The sequence below is a fragment of the Serinus canaria genome, chromosome 21 (assembly GCF_022539315.1).
Source record: "Serinus canaria isolate serCan28SL12 chromosome 21, serCan2020, whole genome shotgun sequence".
In the NCBI taxonomy this organism is placed as follows: domain Eukaryota; kingdom Metazoa; phylum Chordata; class Aves; order Passeriformes; family Fringillidae; genus Serinus; species Serinus canaria.
Window position 1 is genome coordinate 7,034,873 of NC_066334.1, and position 18,575 is coordinate 7,053,447.

The following is an 18,575-nucleotide window of genomic DNA, read 5'->3' on the forward strand; positions in this document are numbered from 1 at the left end:
CATCCGGGCCTTGCACGCTTTCAGAGTTATCCTCCATCCTGAGTGCCGTGTGCCGGAGCCTCAGCACCCTCACAGGGAATTTGTTCCTAATATCCAAGCTAGACCTGCCCTCTGTCTGGTTGAACCCATTCCCCCTGTCCTGTCACTACTCGCCCTTGTAGGCAGTTCCTCTCCACCTCTCTGAGTTCCCCTCAGACACTGAAGGCCATGAGGAGGCTGTCCCAGAGCTTCTCTCCAGGCACAACAATCCCAGTTCCCTCAGCCTTTCCTCACAATTGTGCCCAGGTCTGGGCTCTTCAGTGCAAGAAAGGCAAGGAGCTCCTGGAGAGGGTCTGGTGTTGGCCAAAAATCTGGGGCTGGAGCATCTCCCTGGTGAGGAGAGAGGCAGGGCAGGGCCTGAGTAGTCCCAAGGAGACTGAGAGGGAGTGGGAACAACGAGTAAACCTGGAAAGAGGAAAGCTGGAACAAATGTGTATTTGTAATAGTTCCAGGAAAAGGTTAATTACAAACACAATAAATACTCACTCTGATTTTGAAGTGAATAACCATCCCATTTCCTAGGGGGGAGAAGGAAATGGGATGGTTATTCACTTCCATCACTAAAGGTGACTATGATACCCCACAGCAGTGTGCCAGCAGGAGCACAAACCTTTCCCTGTGTTCTGGGAGAGTGGAAGCTGTCCCTGCCCGTGTCAGGGCTGGGATGGGTTGAGCTCTCAGGTCCCAGCAAGCCAAGCCATTCTGTGCTCTCTCTGTGAGGATGTGGCAGTGCCCAGTTCACCCTGACTGCCCCAACAAAGCCATTTCATTGCTCACAGACCAGTGAAGTTTGTGCTCCTCCAGCCCTGCCTCGCCCTGCCCTGCCAGCCTGTGCCTGAGGTACCTTCTGGGCACATTTTTCTTTCCTTCCTGAGAACATCCCCTTGGGATAGGCTTAAAGTCTAATAAAGAGCAAAGGAAGTCAGCTGGACTGACCTTCCCCAAGGCAGAAGAGGGACAAGCCCTGTGCCAGCCAGGCTGGTTGGTGGCAGTGTCCTGTGTCCCCTGTGCCTGCTGTGTGTGGGGTTTGTGCCTTCCCTGCACATCCCTGTGGCTGCACAGCCACGAATCAGGGCGGAATGCTGCTGGGTCCTGTCCAGCTGAGATAAGGCACCACTGGGCAGGAAAAGCCCTTGGAATTAAAGCCCTTGGAATTAAACGGGTAGATAATTATTTGAAGTGCCAGCCCCCCCAAAACTGCGCATTGTACCCCTTAGAGCTGCATCCTTGGCAGCACTGGCTTGTCCTGCAGCCTCCCCCTTCCTGGTGTGAGGGCACATTCCCTGTAAAAACACATTCCAGATGCTGGAAATCCTAAAGGTGCATTTTTATGCTGCATTTTAACTGCTGGATTAGAGATGCTTCACTATCTTTGCCTTTATTGCCATGCAGGAAAATCACACAGAGGTGTCGAGTCTTATAATGAGCTAAAGAAAATGGAGCACAAGAAAGCCTGAGGCTGAGGGAAATTAAACATTGTAGAAGCCAGCAAAGGCTGATGCTGAAGTACAGCAGGGTGCTCTTTTGGGACAAAACGTTTTCTGAAAGGTCATAATTGGCCTGGTGGGGGGCAGAGGTGGGTTGAAAGCAAACCCCCCTGCCCAGAGCACTGAGCTCTCCCTCAGAAATTGTCAGGAGGGGTTTAGGACTTGTCCCATGCCTCACCCTCCTTCCCTTGTGGGCACAGAGGCAGCACAAAGCAGATTTCCTCGGCTGGAGCCTGCATTCCCCATCCCAGCAGGACCCTGGCCACGGTGCCGGGAGCCACACTGGCCCCTGTCCCCAGGAGGCACAGCTGGGGACACTGGGGCTGCAGGCAGCAGTGCTCAGGCATCCGTGAGCACAAGCCTGGCTCTGTTCAGGTGTTGGTATAATTTTTTCCTGGATCAGCAGATTTAAACTTGCACTGTGCCATGCATGTTAAAATTAAACTTAGAGCTGGTGTTAAAAGTGCTGCTGCTCAGTCATGTATCCTGCCTGATTTGTCTTTTTGTCTTGCTTTAAAGAGCATCCCCAAGGCTATGAGGTTTCTAGGAAGCAGGAGTTTCTTTGGGAATACAGGCTTGTTACCAGTTTATCAAATACTCAGTACACCCTTAAAATATTTCATGGTTTGAAGGGGTCTGTCTGGCTAATGGCTAACTGGGGACAGAGAGTTTGGGGACACATAAGGCTGGTGTTCCCAGCAGGAACACGAACACAGCAGAGGAACTGCTGCTGGAGCAGGGGGGAAAAGCCACAGCACAGACCTGGCTCACAGGCACCCACCTGCCAGAAATGGAGAACTACCCTCAGGAGCAAAATCCCCCACTGCAAGGCCTCGCATTCCTTGTGCTTTGCAGGTAAAATTGGAAGTGTGACAAATGTACATTTTTTGGTGGCTTGCAACAGGCTGATGAGCACAGAAGCCAGCCAGGCCAGCCTTTCCCTGCCCTGATCAGAGCAGTCGGGCAGGAGCCTTCAGAGCTCTGCAGGGTGTGAAATCACTGCTCCAGGCAGCTGAGGGTGCCAAGGCAGAGCAGAACCACCACAGATCAGGACTTGTTTGGGATGCATTCAAGTGCTCATAACCACTAGCAGTGCAGGGCACATTCCAGGGCGTGAGCTTTGCGAGCACCTTGAAAGCACTTCCTGCATGCTCAGGGACTTCTCTTCCCCCAGTGCCTCCCAGAACACCTGAAGATGTGCCTGGGTGGCTGCGTGGGCACCTCCCTCGCCCGCTCCTTCCACTTCAGCCAGTGCCAGCCTGTTTGTGTTCTGAGCAGGTTCCTTGGCGAGGGCAGCTCTGCACCTCAGGAGCTTTGCACTTCACTTCAGTCCAGGTGGGATCTCCAGAGGGAAGCCACTGGATGCAGACGTGAGCTCTCTGTCACTCAGATCTCTGCTCTTCATCGACCCTGCAGATCCTGGTGTTTTTAAGGAACGTTCATTGGAAAGGTAAAGGCAGAGTCTGACTAATGTTCTTTTTGGGTATCTATTAAATTGTGGAATGACTGTTCAAGATGTTTTCTTCCAGGCATTCAGAACCTCCTCTGACTTTACATCCTTCTCCCTCACTTTTCATCCCATTTTCTGCCATGCCTTTGTCTCAGCTTCACCCTGCAGTGAGACACCTTTAGGCACATGAATAGTGAAATGGCTGGAGGTGACAGACCTCATGGCTGTCTTAATGCTCTTAACTCCCAGCACTTCCAGCTTGCTTAATGCTCTTAACTTCCAGTCTTCATTATGCTGTCTTCTCCAGGGCTTTGGGGAAGGGCTGGTTAGTCCATACTGGTTAGTGTGGTCTGTGTAGTGTGGCTCCATCATCAGCCTCCCTGAGTGAGACACTCAGGACCAGGCAGGATATTCTCTACTGGAAATGCTAACCTACATTTACAACTGCCACATCCATTCTCAGGGCATGGGGAATGGCCATTTGGAAGGGAACCAATGCATGAATCAGCGTGCTGATATCAAAGAGAACATTTCCCAGGAGCTGATGATCTGATATGGTGATTTGTAGGGAGACTGAAAGAACCAGCTGGACATTAATTGCCAGGAGTAGTGGATCCAAAGGCCATAGCTGCTTGTTGAAACCATGCTGAAACCATGCAGTAATCCTCTCTGTGGAGGCCAGAGTACAGACCCTGCACTGTCTCTCTCAGGGTGTCTGAGGCTCCTTGCTGAGCAGGGCCTTCCCCCTCTCTTTGAAATGTGTTCCACATAAAGGGGAAAGAAAGCTAGGAATTGATTTTTGGTGTTTAAGATTGGGGGTTTTTTGAATGATAACCTGAAAAAAAGAGTAGTCCAAAACCAAGTAATTTGTTTCCTTAATGGGTGCAAAATAGTTATGTAAAGCACGAGAGTTATCAAGCAGGATCCTCTTGCTACAGAACAGGTACAACACAGACAGTAGGATTTAAATTTCCTTCATGTCTTCTTCCTGCCTTAAAAATCAACCTCATTCTCATGGGAAACACTTTCAGCTCCCATCATCACTCTTAGCTCCTCAGAGAGCAGTGGTGATGGGAGAGGAGGGACTGATGGAGCTGCTGGGAGAGGAGGGACTGTGGGCACTTTGCTCCTTCTGAAGGTCCCTGCAATGACTTTATCTGCAGAAAAAGCCACTGCAGAGCTGAGCAAGCAAACACTGGGCACTGGTGAAGTTTAAGGTGGCATCTCCTTGTAGTCACATTTCTTCTATTCCACCACTGCATTTTTAATCCATATCCACATCTGTGCTGCCTTCCCTACCTTCCACAAATATCAGCAGTGTCCTCTGATGTTTTCAGAAGATCTCTGCTGAAGCTTTTTCCTCAGGCTAGGCCTCTGACAAAGGATCTCTTCCAAAGCAGCTCTGCTCCTGCTGGGATCTATCAGCTTTTCCCATCTTTCCCCCTCTTTTTCCAGGGACATTTTTGCTCTTAGGAAAACAAGCACAACCCATCCCTCAGGTGCGGCCTCTTCATCACGTGCTGGATGAGCTGTACCTTTCTGATCCCTTATCTCTCAGCTCCTTGCCTTGGGGCTGAAGGTCCTGCACTCTGGTCCTGCAGCAGGTTCTCCACATGCCTGGAGAGCTGATTGCCATGCCTTTGGAGAGTGCTGTCCCCTCCCCCGTTACTTCTGGGATGGCTGCACTGCTCTGCCCCCTGAGCAGTGCAAGGGTTAATGGATTCGTGCTTGTGCAGCTTTTTGAAGATGAAAAGTGCCGTGGAAGGGCTCTATTATTGTTAGCCTGTGTGAAGAGGTCTGTACCAGACCCAACTGTATTGTGTTTGGCCACTGGATGTCACAGCTGCTCAACACACAATGCAGAAAGGAAAAGTGCTTACCCAGCAATGAGCAGCAGCACTTTCCAGAGCCCTTACTTGTTCTGTGCACGGTGTTTGTTTGTTTGCTAAGGTCCTTGGGGTCCTCTCCTTTGTTTGTGCATTGCTAATGTCCATTTTCAGAGAGATGGAGCAGCAGTTGTGCTTCCCCTGCCTGCCATAACCCTGGGAGATGAGGAGCAAACTGAACATTTTTAGGGGAGCAGTGCAGACACCTGTAGAGCCCTAATTCCACTGGGAACAGGTATTGGCACATGTTGCCAGGCTGCCTTGTCACCCAGTTATTCCTTCTCTGTCCCATCCACTGCACAGCACAGAGCCCTGGCATGATGGAAATCTTTCTCCAAGGCTCTCTCTCACACAGCTTCTTCCATCCCCACACTCAGAGCACGTTCCAGTGCTCCTCACACACAATGCAGTGCCAAGTCTGGCCTCCCCCTTCCTAATCCTGCCTTCACGCTTTGCTTTCTTCCAAAGTCTCAAGCAGAGATCCAGAACATGAAATCCCCTTTCAGCAAAGTCTGTAGAGCAGCCCTAAAGAGACATTACAAGAGCTGTAATGACATTTCCTGGAAATGAAAATGAAGAGGGATTATTTGACCACGTTCTCTCCTTTTTATAGCATCACATTGTCCTTTTCTCCACCTTGGGGAAATGGCAGTGAAAGGCTGCTCCTGCCCATGGTGCAGCGAGGTGATAACCACCCCAGAAGTGATGTGAACATTAAAAAGGGAAAACTATTTTAAGATAATCCAAGGGTTACCGCTATAACTAAGAGTAATTGGCTGAAACTGAGCAAAAGAAAATTTAGGTTGACAATGAAGTGCAGGTAGCTAATGCTGAGATCTGTTAGACCGTGAAATGGAATTCGCAGAGGAAACCTCTCTGCTTTCAAATGGGCAAATCCTGCCTTCAGGAGCACTGGTGTAGATCTCTGGTGTCTGTCTCTGACTGCCTCAAAGCCCATTTCTTCCACAAAGCTTCAGCAGAATCATAAAGGTGTCTGAATTTATATCAGAAGAAGGCAGGAAGGTGTCCCTGCCCGTGGCAGAGGGTTGGACTAGATATTCTTTAAGGTCCCTTCCAAACCAAACCATTCTGATTCTATGATTAAATTTAGTCAAATACATCAAAATATTGTATAAGATGAAGGAGGTCTAAAGGGATTGTGTGAACTGGAGAAATGAATTCCAGCACTTTTCTGCCCCTGTGATCTCTGTATGTACTTGAAAACCAGGGGCAAAATGGGAAGGAAATAAAAAAGAGCCTGGGCAAAATATCAAAGAAAAGAGGGCCAGTTTTGGAAATAAGATGTAGAAACATTACAGGAATTGCTGAATAAAAGAATCTCGTGTTTCAATCCTTACAGCTATTGTCAGCTTTCCTCGTGGGCCTGGGCCTGCCAGCACTGGCTGATCTTTGCCTTTCATAAAGCTTATGCAGGCTCTGGATGCCTTCACTCATCCAGCACAACCTCAGCAGAGAGAGCTCTGTTTGAAGAGGTTTCAGACTCACTCAGAAAAACCTGAATGGCCTGATTGAAGGCACTCTGTCCATCTCACTTCAAACAGCCTGCTCCTGGTCAAACATTTTGCTGGGCTGGCGAGTGATGCAGCTCTTACTGCTAGCCCTGATGGAATTCCTGCTGATTCAGAGGCAGAGGAGTTAACCCTTTCAAGTTCTGGGTCAAAGGAGCACTGAGGTTTGAGCCAGCTACTTCAATGCCACATCAATGTTTTAATGTGGCCACCAATTCTCAGAATGTCAGACTTGAGCTGAGCTTTAGGCTGGCGAGGACAGAGAGAATAGCCTGGGAGAAGCAGGATTTAAAAGATGGCAAAGAGTCAGGGGAAACTGTAGAGATAAAAGTGAAGAGCATGGAAGCCAATGATGTGGGATAAAAGGCTTATTTCCCACTGCAGTGGAGGCAGGAGGGGGAAGGCCAAGGTCTGTGTGAAAGTTCCCTGCTGCTGGGAAGAAATCATGCCAAGGATATTCATGGCTGACACACACAACATCAGATTTTCTCACTGGCTGAATCTTGGGGCAGAGATGAGTCTGTTCCAGTCTCCACCTGTGAACCCCCAGCTCACCTCAGGCACGGTGCTGCTGTGATATGCCTGGAGTTCCCAGGCACTAAGTCCATTTTTCTCTCCAGAAAATTATTCTGGAGGAAATTATTCTCCAGAAATTATGTCCAGGTAGCAAAAGAGCTGACCAAGACAAGCCTCAGGCCAGCCAGGTTTAATACCACATACACTAAAAAAGCCCCAAGAACCAGGAACCAGTGGTTGGTGTGGGCAATACTCATACAGGAGGACTTCCATTCCATTCAGCTCCTACTTAGAAGCTCAATATCCAAATAGATTTCAAGAACTTAATTGAAATTATTGTTCTGTCCTAACTTCAAAAAAAATTCATGTCCTTAGTAAATCCTTTCCACAGATTGCTGGGTCTTCACAGAATCACAGAATGGTTTGGGTTAGAAGGGATGCTGAAGACAAGAATTTGAGCTAACACAGATGTGGGTTTTGGGTGTGCTGAGCACCCACAGCCCCTGCTGATATCAAGTGAAATGTCACAAATGCTGCAAAAGCTCCATTAAAAATGAATACCAGTGCACCTCTCCGGTGCAGAGGTGATCAGTCCCTTGTGCCTGATTCCTCTTCACACCCTCCTGTGCTGCTGTGTGGAATCCTGAAGTGCAAAGAGGTATAAACCCCCAAAATTTCCCCCTCAGCTAATTTCAAAGCCTATTTACACAACTGGATACACAAGGATTAAGAAGTGCATTGCAGGGCAGGTTTGCTTAGTTTGGTCCTTACACAGTTCAGTGCAACCGTCAGAATAAATGACTTCTTCAGAGGAGAGAGGGAAAAAACTCTTCTTGTTAATCAGCTCCATATTACAGCAGTTCCCAAAGATTAAACATGCACTGCACAAACCAGCAACCAAGGAAAGGCCTTTTTACCTGAACAATTCACTTGCAAAGAATAAGATTTTGAGTAAAATACCTGTATCTTCTTCAGCACAGAAACCTGAGTTCCCATGGCACCTGTAGCTCACCTGTGCCTCTTACTGGTGACTTGCTGTTATTATTCATAGAATCACAGAATGAGCAAGACTGCCTGAGCTGCAGCATCCTGGGGCCTGTCCTGCCCAAACTGCCACCCCAACTGCCACCCCCAAACTGCCCCAAACTGCCCCAAACTGCCACACCGGGTCTCACCTTCTGTGCAGCTCAGCCTGACCCTCACCCCCAGACTCACCTCAGTTGCTGCCACCTTGCTGAGTGGCTGAAAATCACCTTGTTCCTGAAAATAATTGCCAATTTTATCACAAGTGGCAGGGATGCTGGGAACAGAGCGCTGAGATTTCACTGATCTGAGTTTTCTTGCCTCGTGTTTAATATTGCTGCCTGTCACCTAAAACCAACAGCCCAGCTATGCTGCTTTTGTTGGAATCTCTAGTTCTTTTCCATAGAAGGTAAAAATTCCACTCCTGGAGAGATTTCTGCTCCCCTTTTGCTTTGAAACCACGGGTTTAGGAGCTGGGGGCCACGGCTGGGAAGAAAGGGCTGCCAGCAGTGTGTCATTCCTGAGGGAGGAGGAGGATTTGGGAATGGCATTTGCCTGGTGACAGGATACAAAAAGGCAGGGAGAGAATCCGTGGTCTGTTCCCTGTTCTGCCAAATGACTTTTACTGGACCATAGACAAGTATTTGCTTGGGACACATTTTTAAGGAAATCAAGTGTCTGAAGAGACACAGAAGTCCACAAGAGCATTTAGACACCTGTCACCTGCTAGTTTTTATTTGAATTCCTGCTTGTTTTTTGAAAAGCTATCAGGGGTTCAGTCTCCTGCACCTTTCAAGTGTAAATAGTTTTGAGAGCTCTGAATTTTTCAAAGGTTTCAAATCTCTCCCATTCAAAACTAGATTTCCAGTGATGAGGGAAGGTGTTGAAAGCAAAATGCTTTGAATGCTAAGGCTCAGGGCTGTGGAGTGCTTTTAAATCCAGTCTCTAATTTTCAGAGGAGCTAAGTGTCTACAGTTTTGATTTCTAGGATTGTGAATGCTGTGCACTTTGAAATCCAGTCCTGTGAATTCCTTGTGCCTTGGTCCTTGCTCTGTAAAGGGGAGAGCTCTGAGGTCTGGGCTGGCTGTTTCTGCTTACAAAGCTCTGCTGTACCCATACTTGCAGTGAGGAGCTTTTCAGCCCATTCATCAGGAATGAATGGACAGGAAAAGCTGTGCAGGGTCAGACAGAGCCATCGGGGGACCTGTCCCCTCTGTGGGGACAGCTCAGCCAAAGGCCAGCAGAGCTGACTGGCCAAACCCATTATCCTGCTGGGGGGGGTGAGGAGAAGGGCAGGAGGGCTGCTGGAAAGGCCAGGCCTGGAGAAAACCAACATTTGGGGGTTCTGAGGGGTTTTTAACCCGTCCTTCCCTCGGCTGTGCTGCAGGTACGACACAGACATGCTGAGGGTGCTGCTCCTGCTCCACCTGCTCCTGGTGCCCCTCAGCCTCGAGGTGCCCTGGACATACGAAGGTAAAAACGGGGCTGCTTTGGGGCTGCTGCTGCTCTACAGGATCCCTTCCCTTCCTGGCTGTCCCTCAGTGAGAGATCACAGAGCAGCCAATTTATTCCACTTCAGTGATGCCTCCCTGTCTTGAAAGTGATTCTCCTCAATGTCACCTCTTTTTACTCCTTTGTGTGGTTAGGACACATTGTCAGGGTTGGCAGCACAACGAGGTTCAAACAATGGGGGAAATCTTTAGAATGTGTTAGAAGAAAAGCTGCCCTTTGGATGATCCTGCAAGGAAAAGCTTTAAATACTGCCTGCTTCTTATTTTATTGTCATATCCCCGGCAGTACAGAGCACTAAGTACTTATTTAGGTATTTATAGTTTTTTTGGTGAAATTTTGTCTAAATTTCATTTGTGTCAGGGGTTGTTTGCAGAGCTCACTGAAATAAGTGTTGATCCTTTTATGATCTTCAGTGGGCTAAGTTAAAACAAAGGATATTGAAGAGTTGCAATATTGCAATTGCTCTCTCCCTAGTTAAAAATAGCTAATTGCTGTCAGTTCCTGATGCCAAGCTGAGCCTTCCTGCCTATTGCCCTGATCCTATTCACTCGCACTGGTTAAGAAGCCAATTCCACACTTCTGGCAGCTGGGACCCATTTAAATCCCCATTTCCATGTGAACACTGCTCGTCCTTTGGTGGAGGTTCAGCCTCCAGCAATCACCGAGCTGCTGCTGCAATGCAGGTTTCTTACTTTGCAGCACAGCTGTCCTGCAGACACAAAAATGTGCATTTTCACTCTGGGGGAGGCAAAGCAACCTGTAATGGCTGCAGCTCCTGGCGTTCCAATAATTAGATTGGCATTTCCTGCTGGCAGATGAGGAGAGTGCTCTGGCTGCTGACTGACAGCACATCCCTGTCCCCTGCCTTCCTCCCCTCCAGGAGAAGGAGAGCTGGATGAGGAGCACTGGGGACAGCACTTCCCAGACTGTGCTGGCAAGCAGCAATCCCCCATTGACATCCAGAGGAGGAAGGTGAGGTACAACCCCCTGCTGCAGCTGGAGCTCGGTGGCTACGATGGGCCCTTGCAGGGGCAGCTCAGGATGACCAACAATGGCCACTCTGGTAAGGCTGGGGCACTGCAGGAACAGATCTTGTGTTTCAGCTTGGAAATGCATTCCCAGACCATGCCCTTGTTTTGAACTCACCTTATTTTGCCATCTCACTTCATTCTGCTCCCTTAGGTTTGCTGTTTTCCTCAGTCATGCAGGACAGCTCTCCAGAAATGCATAAATAAATCAGACAAATAAAAGGCAGTTAGGTTTCTGCAAGGTATTTTCTCTGTTGGACATGAAAAGGAGATAAAATGCAGCTGGAGAATTCCAGATTGATCCTTTCCTTTAATGTGCTGCAAGACAACAGGAGTGTAGCAGTGAGTGGTACTGGGGGCATGCTGACCCCTCTGCGTTCAGAAAAATGCATCTTTGGCTTGTGCATGAATCAAAAGTGACAGGAATGGAACCTTTGCATCCCAGGTTTGGCTGGATGTAGGTCACCCTAAGAACAAGACAGAGGAGGATCCCTGCCTCACGGGAGGGTTGGTGTTCTGGGGCTCAGGAAAGGAAACTGAAGCACAGCACACCTTAAAAGCCCGGCCTTTGGCTACACAGTTTCAGGGCAATGCTTATAATTTAGGAGATCCCAGATCGCCCTGCTGCAATCTGTAATTCATTGCCTCAATAATTCATCAGCGGGTGCTGTCGGGATAACGCCTTTGGACTACAGATGAGCAATGAGAGAATTTTCTGATGGCTGCAGGGGAGAGAGGATGAGTGGTTTGGGAAGGTGATGGGAACATAAAGCTGTCGGCTCCTGAGTCCTGCACAGCAGCTCTTTCTTTCTGCCTGCAACAAAGAGAGAGAAATCCGGTGTGAGGGCAGGGCAGGGGAGTGCTGAGGGACAAAGTGCCAGCAGAGAAGACTGCTGTGATTGTGTCCCTGAAAACTGAAACTCCTTTTGTGTGGCCCACACCAACTCAGCGTTCAGCTGGAGCTCTCTGTCAGCACTACTGCCCTGCCTGCCTAGACATTAATTCTTGCAGGTTTAGCTTTTTTGACTGCATGTGTGTATTTGTCCATTCTTTTGTTAACTTCCCAACAATGATTTTCTGATGCAGGGCAGTTTCCTAAAGCACAAAGACAAACGACTGTCCCTATTCACAGCTCCTGTGAGTCAGGCTGGGCTTTTCTACTGGCTTCAGTGAGATGGGACAGGGCAGCAGAATCTCTCAGGGAAAGCACTCAGCAGATCTGAAAGGGACAGGAGAGGGATTTACCAGCAGGACTCTCCTTACAGGCTCTCTGAACCAAACCCCAAATGTCTCACCCAGGAAACCAGGTTCATTTTTTCTGCAGGGGTGTTAGCACCAGGCTAAATCCCACCTGAAAATGCCTGTTTGCTGTGGTGTGAGTGCTCACACAGACAGCCTGCGGTTAACAAAGCCTTTTGTATTTGCACCTTCTTTTTGTTTTAAAGACGGTTGGTCCTCCAGCTGGACAAGCAAAATTTAAATGTCATCCATGTGTGCATCCTCCTCCAGGAGCAGATTTAACTGGGACCTCCAGAGTGCCCCGTGAACTCAGCCTCCCAGGGGCTGAGCTGGGCAGGCAGGCTGGCTGTGCCTGCTGTGCCTGCAGGCAGGCATGGCCAGAGGCCAAGCTGCAGAGCAGCAGTGCTGGGGAAGGCTCAGCTGCACTCACCCTGCTCAGCCCAGCTGATTCTCCGCCGCCTGGCAGAGCCAGGGCAAAGCAGGAGCAGGCACTGCCAGCTCGGAGCAGTCACACTCCCCACTCACACTCCACGAGGGAGAAAAGCAGAAGCAAACCAGGCTGCTCCCTACCTTGTGCTTGCAGCAAATATTTGCCTAGAATATCTTAGAGGAGCCTTAAGCTTTTTACAATCTCACAACACAATTCCCTGGCTGTGTTTTGTAGAAAGTAGAAACCCTGGTGAGGTACTTGAAGTAAATAACCCTCATTATGGAAGGCAGTCAGCAGGGAACTTATGAAAAAGGTAGATTATGTTATCCCTCCCACTCTAGAGCCTTTGGGATATTGGAAGGAAACATGCTTTCGTCTTGTCTGTCTAGAAACAGTTCACAAACAAAAAAAACTCCTCAGAAACCCAAACTATGACTAATTAATAATATGCTGTGCTGCATTTTGCAAGGATAGTTGCTAGTTTTTATAACATGCTGGGGGCTTTCATTTAGATGAGACAATTCTCCACTTCCACTCCTAGATATATTAACATAATCTATGATTCCTGGCAGTGAATTACCAGGAAGACAAAGGGTTTGTGACTTCTCCTTGGCAAAGAGAAGAAAAGAGGTTTGTCTCCACAAATCCTTCAGCAATGACACAAGATTTTCAAACCTACAGGGCGTTCCCAGAATGGCTGGGCCTCTCTGGGAATTGTGACAACAGATGAGGCCACTGGCTGTGTTGATTCCTTTAAAGTTCTCTGTTTTCCCTCCCACACCGGGGTGGTGACGGTGCCTGCTCCTTCCAGGAGGTGCCACCACGGGGATGGGCAAGGCTGCACCCCTGCTGCCTCCAACCTTGTCATTCTTCAGTTCAGATCGACTTGCCACCCACCATGAACATCTCCAGAGGGCTCCCAGGTGTCTACACAGCTGTCCAGATGCACCTGCACTGGGGAGGGCTGGACCTGGAGAGCAGTGGCTCGGAGCACACCCTCGACGGCATGCGCTACTTCGCCGAGGTTCGAGGGGCTCTGGGAAAGGGGGGATGGCTGCACCCCAAACAGCCTGCAGGGGGGACAGCAGGGCAATGGGGGGATGGCTGCACCCCAAACAGCCTGCAGGGGGGAAAGCAGGGCAGTGGGGGGATGGCTGCACCCCAAACAGCCTGCAGGGGGGAAAGCAGGGCAGTGGGGGGATGGCTGCACCCCAAACAGCCTGCAGGGGGGACAGCAGGGCAATGGGGGATGGCTGCACCCCAAACAGCCTGCAGGGGGGACAGCAGGGCAATGGGGGGATGGCTGCACCCCAAACAGGGCCTGCAGGGGAGAAAGCAGGGCATTGGGGGGATGGCTGCACCCCAAACAGCCTGCAGGGGGGAAAGCAGGGCAATGGGGGGATGGCTGCACCCCAAACAGCCTGCAGGGGGGAAAGCAGGGCAATGGGGGGATGGCTGCACCCCAAACAGCCTGCAGGGGAGAAAGCAGGGCAAGGGGGGGATGGCTGCACCCCACAGGGCCTGCAGGGGGGACAGCAGGGCAATGGGGGGATGGCTGCACCCCAAACAGCCTGCAGGGGGGACAGCAGGGCAATGGGGGCATGGCTGCACCCCAAACAGCCTGCAGGGGGGACAGCAGGGCAATGGGGGCATGGCTGCACCCCACAGGGCCTGCAGGGGGGACAGCAGGGCATTGGGGGGATGGCTGCACCCCATAGGGCCTGCAGGGGGGAAAGGGGGAAAGCAGGGCAATGACAAGGCTGAGTCTGATGGTGCTGGCACAGAAATCTCCAAGATAAGCCATGGCAGGAGCACTCGTGTCCTTCAGAGGTGTTCCCCCACAGTCACCACAAAGCTGTTTAAGCAGAGGTCCCTTTGGCCTGCTGTGAGGCACAAACAGCACGAACTGGGGTGGTGACTGTCCCTTCTGTGTGTCACTAAACACACAGGAGCCACTCATCACCTCTTGCTGAATGACCCCATCTCTCTCCTGGCAGCTGCACATTGTCCACTACAACTCTGCTAACTACTCCAGCTTTGCAGAAGCCAGAGACAAGCCCCAGGGGCTGGCTGTGCTGGCCTTCCTGTACACGGTAGGTGTGAGCCAGGCTGGGGCAGGGGGCACTGGCTGGGCTAAAACCCCCCTTAGACATGAGGTTTGTACAGCTGTCCCTGGAGATGGGGTCTGGCACCTCTTTAGGGGGCTGTGCTGCTTCCCCTGGGCCATCTGGGCTTCACACAACACCAACCTTGGGAGCCCCAGAAAACTGCCCCATAAGTAGTATTTTATATCTATATATCTCTCCCATATATAAGAATATCAGGTGGGGTTTCCCTGCTATGCCTCTAAGCCTTGCTCTGTTTGCCAGTGGGAACACTTGATTCAGTGTGGATTTAAAACAGTAAAAAAGAATCCTGTTCACTGTTCTGCCCAGGCTGTACAAACCTGACCATTGTCCAGCCCATCAGAGATCTTTGGGGGTATTTGTTCTCTTTGTCTCCCAGCTGATGAATTAGGCCCCCCAAGTGCTCAGCAGTGAGAAGGACAGGCAGGTCTCACCTTTTGATCAAGTGTCTGTGCTGTGTTTAGGATGGGCCCTTTGAGAACACCTACTACAGTGAATTCATTTCCAAACTGGCAAGGATCAGGTTTGCAGGTAAGACCTGGGAGTGCCTTTCTCTGTCCCTGATATGCTCCCAGCCTGTGTGTACACTCTGCCTCTGGGGACTGACATTCTCCTGCTGCTGTGCTGGCAGAGCATCCTCGGCCCTGCACAGCTCCAGCCCAGGGCCGTGGGGAGGGTGCTCAGGGCACCAATAAATGCACTCCTGGAGGTCTGTGCAGCACCAAATATCAGCTTCCTGCAGCCTGTGCAGCCCCTGATACCTCCTGGGGCACCCCAGGGACTGGCAGAGCGCTGGGAGCAGCTGCCCAGCACCCCCAGGACCCAGACATGACAAAGCACAGACCCAGAAAGGGCCTTTCATTCCTCTCCATCTCCTCCCAGTTCCACCACAGGTCTGATGGGCCAGTGCTCAGGGCAGAGGGGTTTGCCAGCCCCAGCTCCAAGAGCCCTTCCACCTCTCTCTTCCCTCCCCATTAACTGCTGATACCATCTCTGCTTCCTTTGGAGGTCAGTCCACAACTCTCAGCTCCCTGGACATCCAAGCCATGCTGCCAGAAAACCTCTCCCACTTCTACAGGTACCAGGGCTCCCTGACCACCCCCCCCTGCTCCGAGAGCGTCATCTGGACCATCTTCCACTCCCCCATTGTCCTGTCCCACACTCAGGTCAGTGCTGCCTCTCACCAGCTCCTCTTCCCCCCAGATGTTCCCTTTCTGTCTCCAGGGAACACAGAGCTCCTAGGGCACCTCTCCTGCAGAGCTTAGGGGTGGATTCCTGGAGTTACAGCTGGCTGTCATCCTGCATGGCAGCAGGGCAGCAGGTGACCCGAGGTCTGGTGACTGATAACAAAACTCTATGCTCAGCTGAGCTCAGCCACCCTGAAGCACTATAAAAAAGGGAGAGACCAGTGAGAATTAATAAGGCAAAAACTACTGCAAGAGAGTCCCCCTGAAAAAAAACCAAGCCAAAAAAAACCCCACCAAAAAAGAGCCATTCATAACATTAAAATAATTACAGAATAATTGGCAGATTTTAGAAGGTATTTCAGGGTTTCTCAGTGTCTAGACTCACACTGAAAGGAATGCTTTAAAGTTAATAAATAATAAAGAAGCATCAGAAACATTTTCTTCCAGCAGAAGAAAAAGATAAAACTGAGACCACAGTAGTGGGGGATCACAGTGTGCTCTCTTTGAAAAAGAAATACTCTTTTTGGCAAGGGAAGGCTGGAGGGCACTTGTGAGAAAGGCACAGAATAGCAGCAGAATCTCCATCCATGCTATCCTCAGGCAGGAGCTCAGAACTCCCCCAGCCTTTATCGTGAATTAGCTGATACGGGCCCTCAGTCCTGTTCCTTCCCCAGCTGCTGCTCAGCAAGAGACCCTGAGGACTCCTGTCTGATCCCCAGTGCAATCCCCAGCTGCAGGGCATGCACTGCAGGTCTGGGCACAGCTGCTGTCCCTGTGCCCTCTGTCACGTCCCTGTGATGTCCTTGTGATGTTCCTGTGCCATTCTGCACTGCAGCTCCAGGCAGAGCTGCTGTCCCTGTGCCCTGAGTGATGTCCCCACACCCTGAGTGATGTCCCCTGCCACGTGCCCTGTGTCTGTCCCTGTGCCAGGTGCAGCTCCTGGAGAACACCCTGCTGGACTGGCACAACCACACCCTGCGCAACGACTACCGGCACACGCAGCCGCTGTGGGGCCGCGTGGTGGAGGCCTCCTTCCGAGCCCAGCAGGGCCAGGGTAGGGCCAGGGGACACTGGGGGGGACACAGCCCCGTGGGGAGGGTGTGACACTGCCAGTCCTTGCGCTTGGACGGGCTGGAATCCCCTGTCTGGGAGGGCAGTGTCCCTGCTCGGGTGGAGGTGTCCCTGTGCCTCCCCGCTGGCAGCCCTCGTTTAAGGTGTGTGCCAGCCCTGCCCTTTGAGTGTCACACCTCCAGGGTACCTGGTGCTACCACGGCAGGACCCTCAGCTCAGGTGTGTCTGGTGCATGGAGCGTGTGGGAACAGCTCTGGCTGAGCAGCCACACTGAGGAGAGGAGCTGCAGTTTGAAACACAGCTTTTGCTCCAGCTAGAAAATGCAGCTTGTGCAGGTGCCAGCCCTCTGTAAGTTCAGCTCTCTGATTGCTCCAGCACAGTGCCATCCAGAGGAATTCACCCTCAGGCTAGACCAAATCCAGATGCAGCTCCAGGACATGAAGACAGAGTTGCTGAATGGACTGAGCCACACAGGTAAGAAGCACAGGTGGAGTCCAGCTCACCTTGTGAGGATGAAGAGCCCTGCTGAGCTTGGTGGCCCAAACCATTGACAGGCTTGGTACTGGCATACACAGGTAGAATTTTGTGCCATATCTGGAAATCCTTCACCATCATCAAGGCCAGCCCTAAGGCAGCTACTCCCACAGCAGCTGCAGCTCTCTCCTGCCCCATGGGAGCACATTCTTACAAACAGTAAAAATGCTCAGCTCAGTTCCCCCAGGATAAATAACCATCACCTCTGTTTTATACAACATGAGAAAAGAGGAGGAAAGAGGGAAAACCATGATTTGCCCAAACATTTGTGTGGGGGAGCTCAGCTCAGCTTTTCAGCATTCCAAAGCCCTTCCCTGCTGGCACAACACACAGCAGTAACTGGAAACTCAGACTGCACAGCCCCACCAGCTCTGTGGGTGTTATCCTCCAGAATATCCTGGTTTACAGGAAATGGAACTGCTGGCTTTTGGGTTGTTTCAGGTACGAAATCCAGCACCTTTCCAGCTTTCTACTTCCCCGTGGAAAACATTGAGAGCTTCGTGGAGGTTCATCCCCTCCGTGCTGTGTCCCTGCGAGCCTTCACGCTGTGCTTCTGGAGCAGAGCCCAGCCCGAGGGCAGCCAGACCATCCTGTCCTACTCCACGGGGGAGAGCGAGCACGAGCTGGTGGTGACCGTGGGCACAGAGCTGGGGCTCTGGGTAGGAGGGCACTTCCTCAGCTTCCCCCTGCAGCACGGGGCCCAGGGCTGGCTGCACCACTGCGTGACCTGGGCCTCCCCGGAGGGAACGGCCAAGCTCTGGCTCAACGGGGCGGCTGGCAAAGCCAGGAGCATCCAGAGGGGCTACGTGAGCCGGGCTGGGGGCACACTGCTCCTTGGCAAGGCCAGGGACACTCTGCTGGGCACGTTCTCCAATGGCTTTGCAGGCTGGCTGAGCCAGGTGAACCTGTGGGGCCGGGTGCTCAGTGCCGCGGAGGTTCGGGCGCTGGCGCTGTGCAGAGAGGGGCAGCTCACGGGGGATGTCATAGCCTGGGGACAAACCCCCATGGCCCTGCAAGGGGGGGTGCTTCTGCAGCCTGACACCAGCTGCCAGTGAGCACTGCTCTGGCTGGCTCCAGGCATCCAGAGAGTCCAAACTCTGGTTGGGAAAACTCAGAAATACTGAGGTGGTTTGCTTGTTTCTCCTCCTGCTTTGTAGGCTCACTCTGCACCTCCTGGTGCTCCAGGGTGTTTTTCCAAGAGACCAAAACCTCCTTCTGTGAGATAAAAGCAATGAACTGCAGAATCTGGCACAGTCCTGCACCCTGGGTTGTTACATTCCCTCCCAGGGGTTGATCTAGATCCCCATGCACAGATTTTTTTTCATGCCAAAGAGCTGCTCTCTCAAAGGTCAAAGGAGCTGCTTTCTCAAATAAAAGTTCTCTCCCATCCCTCACCCAGTCTCAGTTTCTCACCATCCTCCCTGCTTGTCTCTCCTTCTGTTTGTCACCACCAACTCACCACCCCTTCCCTTGCAGTCGTATCCCCCAGGAGAGGGGATGTGGAGGGCAGGGCAGGTC

General features: G+C 51.3%; 1 protein-coding gene across 1 annotated transcript; it reads left to right on the forward strand.

Annotated features, from left to right (window-relative positions):
- The first annotated feature begins 2,629 nt into the window (after window positions 1-2,629).
- Window positions 2,630-18,451, forward strand: CA6 (carbonic anhydrase 6). The gene is made up of 10 exons (XM_018920346.3): window positions 2,630-2,976; window positions 9,318-9,403; window positions 10,323-10,505; window positions 13,015-13,163; window positions 14,137-14,232; window positions 14,730-14,796; window positions 15,274-15,431; window positions 16,383-16,506; window positions 16,899-16,997; window positions 17,499-18,451. The coding sequence occupies exons 2-10, from the start codon at window positions 9,331-9,333 to the stop codon at window positions 18,110-18,112; spliced, it is 1,563 nt and encodes a 520-aa protein (XP_018775891.1). The 5' UTR covers window positions 2,630-2,976; window positions 9,318-9,330; the 3' UTR covers window positions 18,113-18,451.
- Window positions 18,452-18,575: the final 124 nt, after the last annotated feature.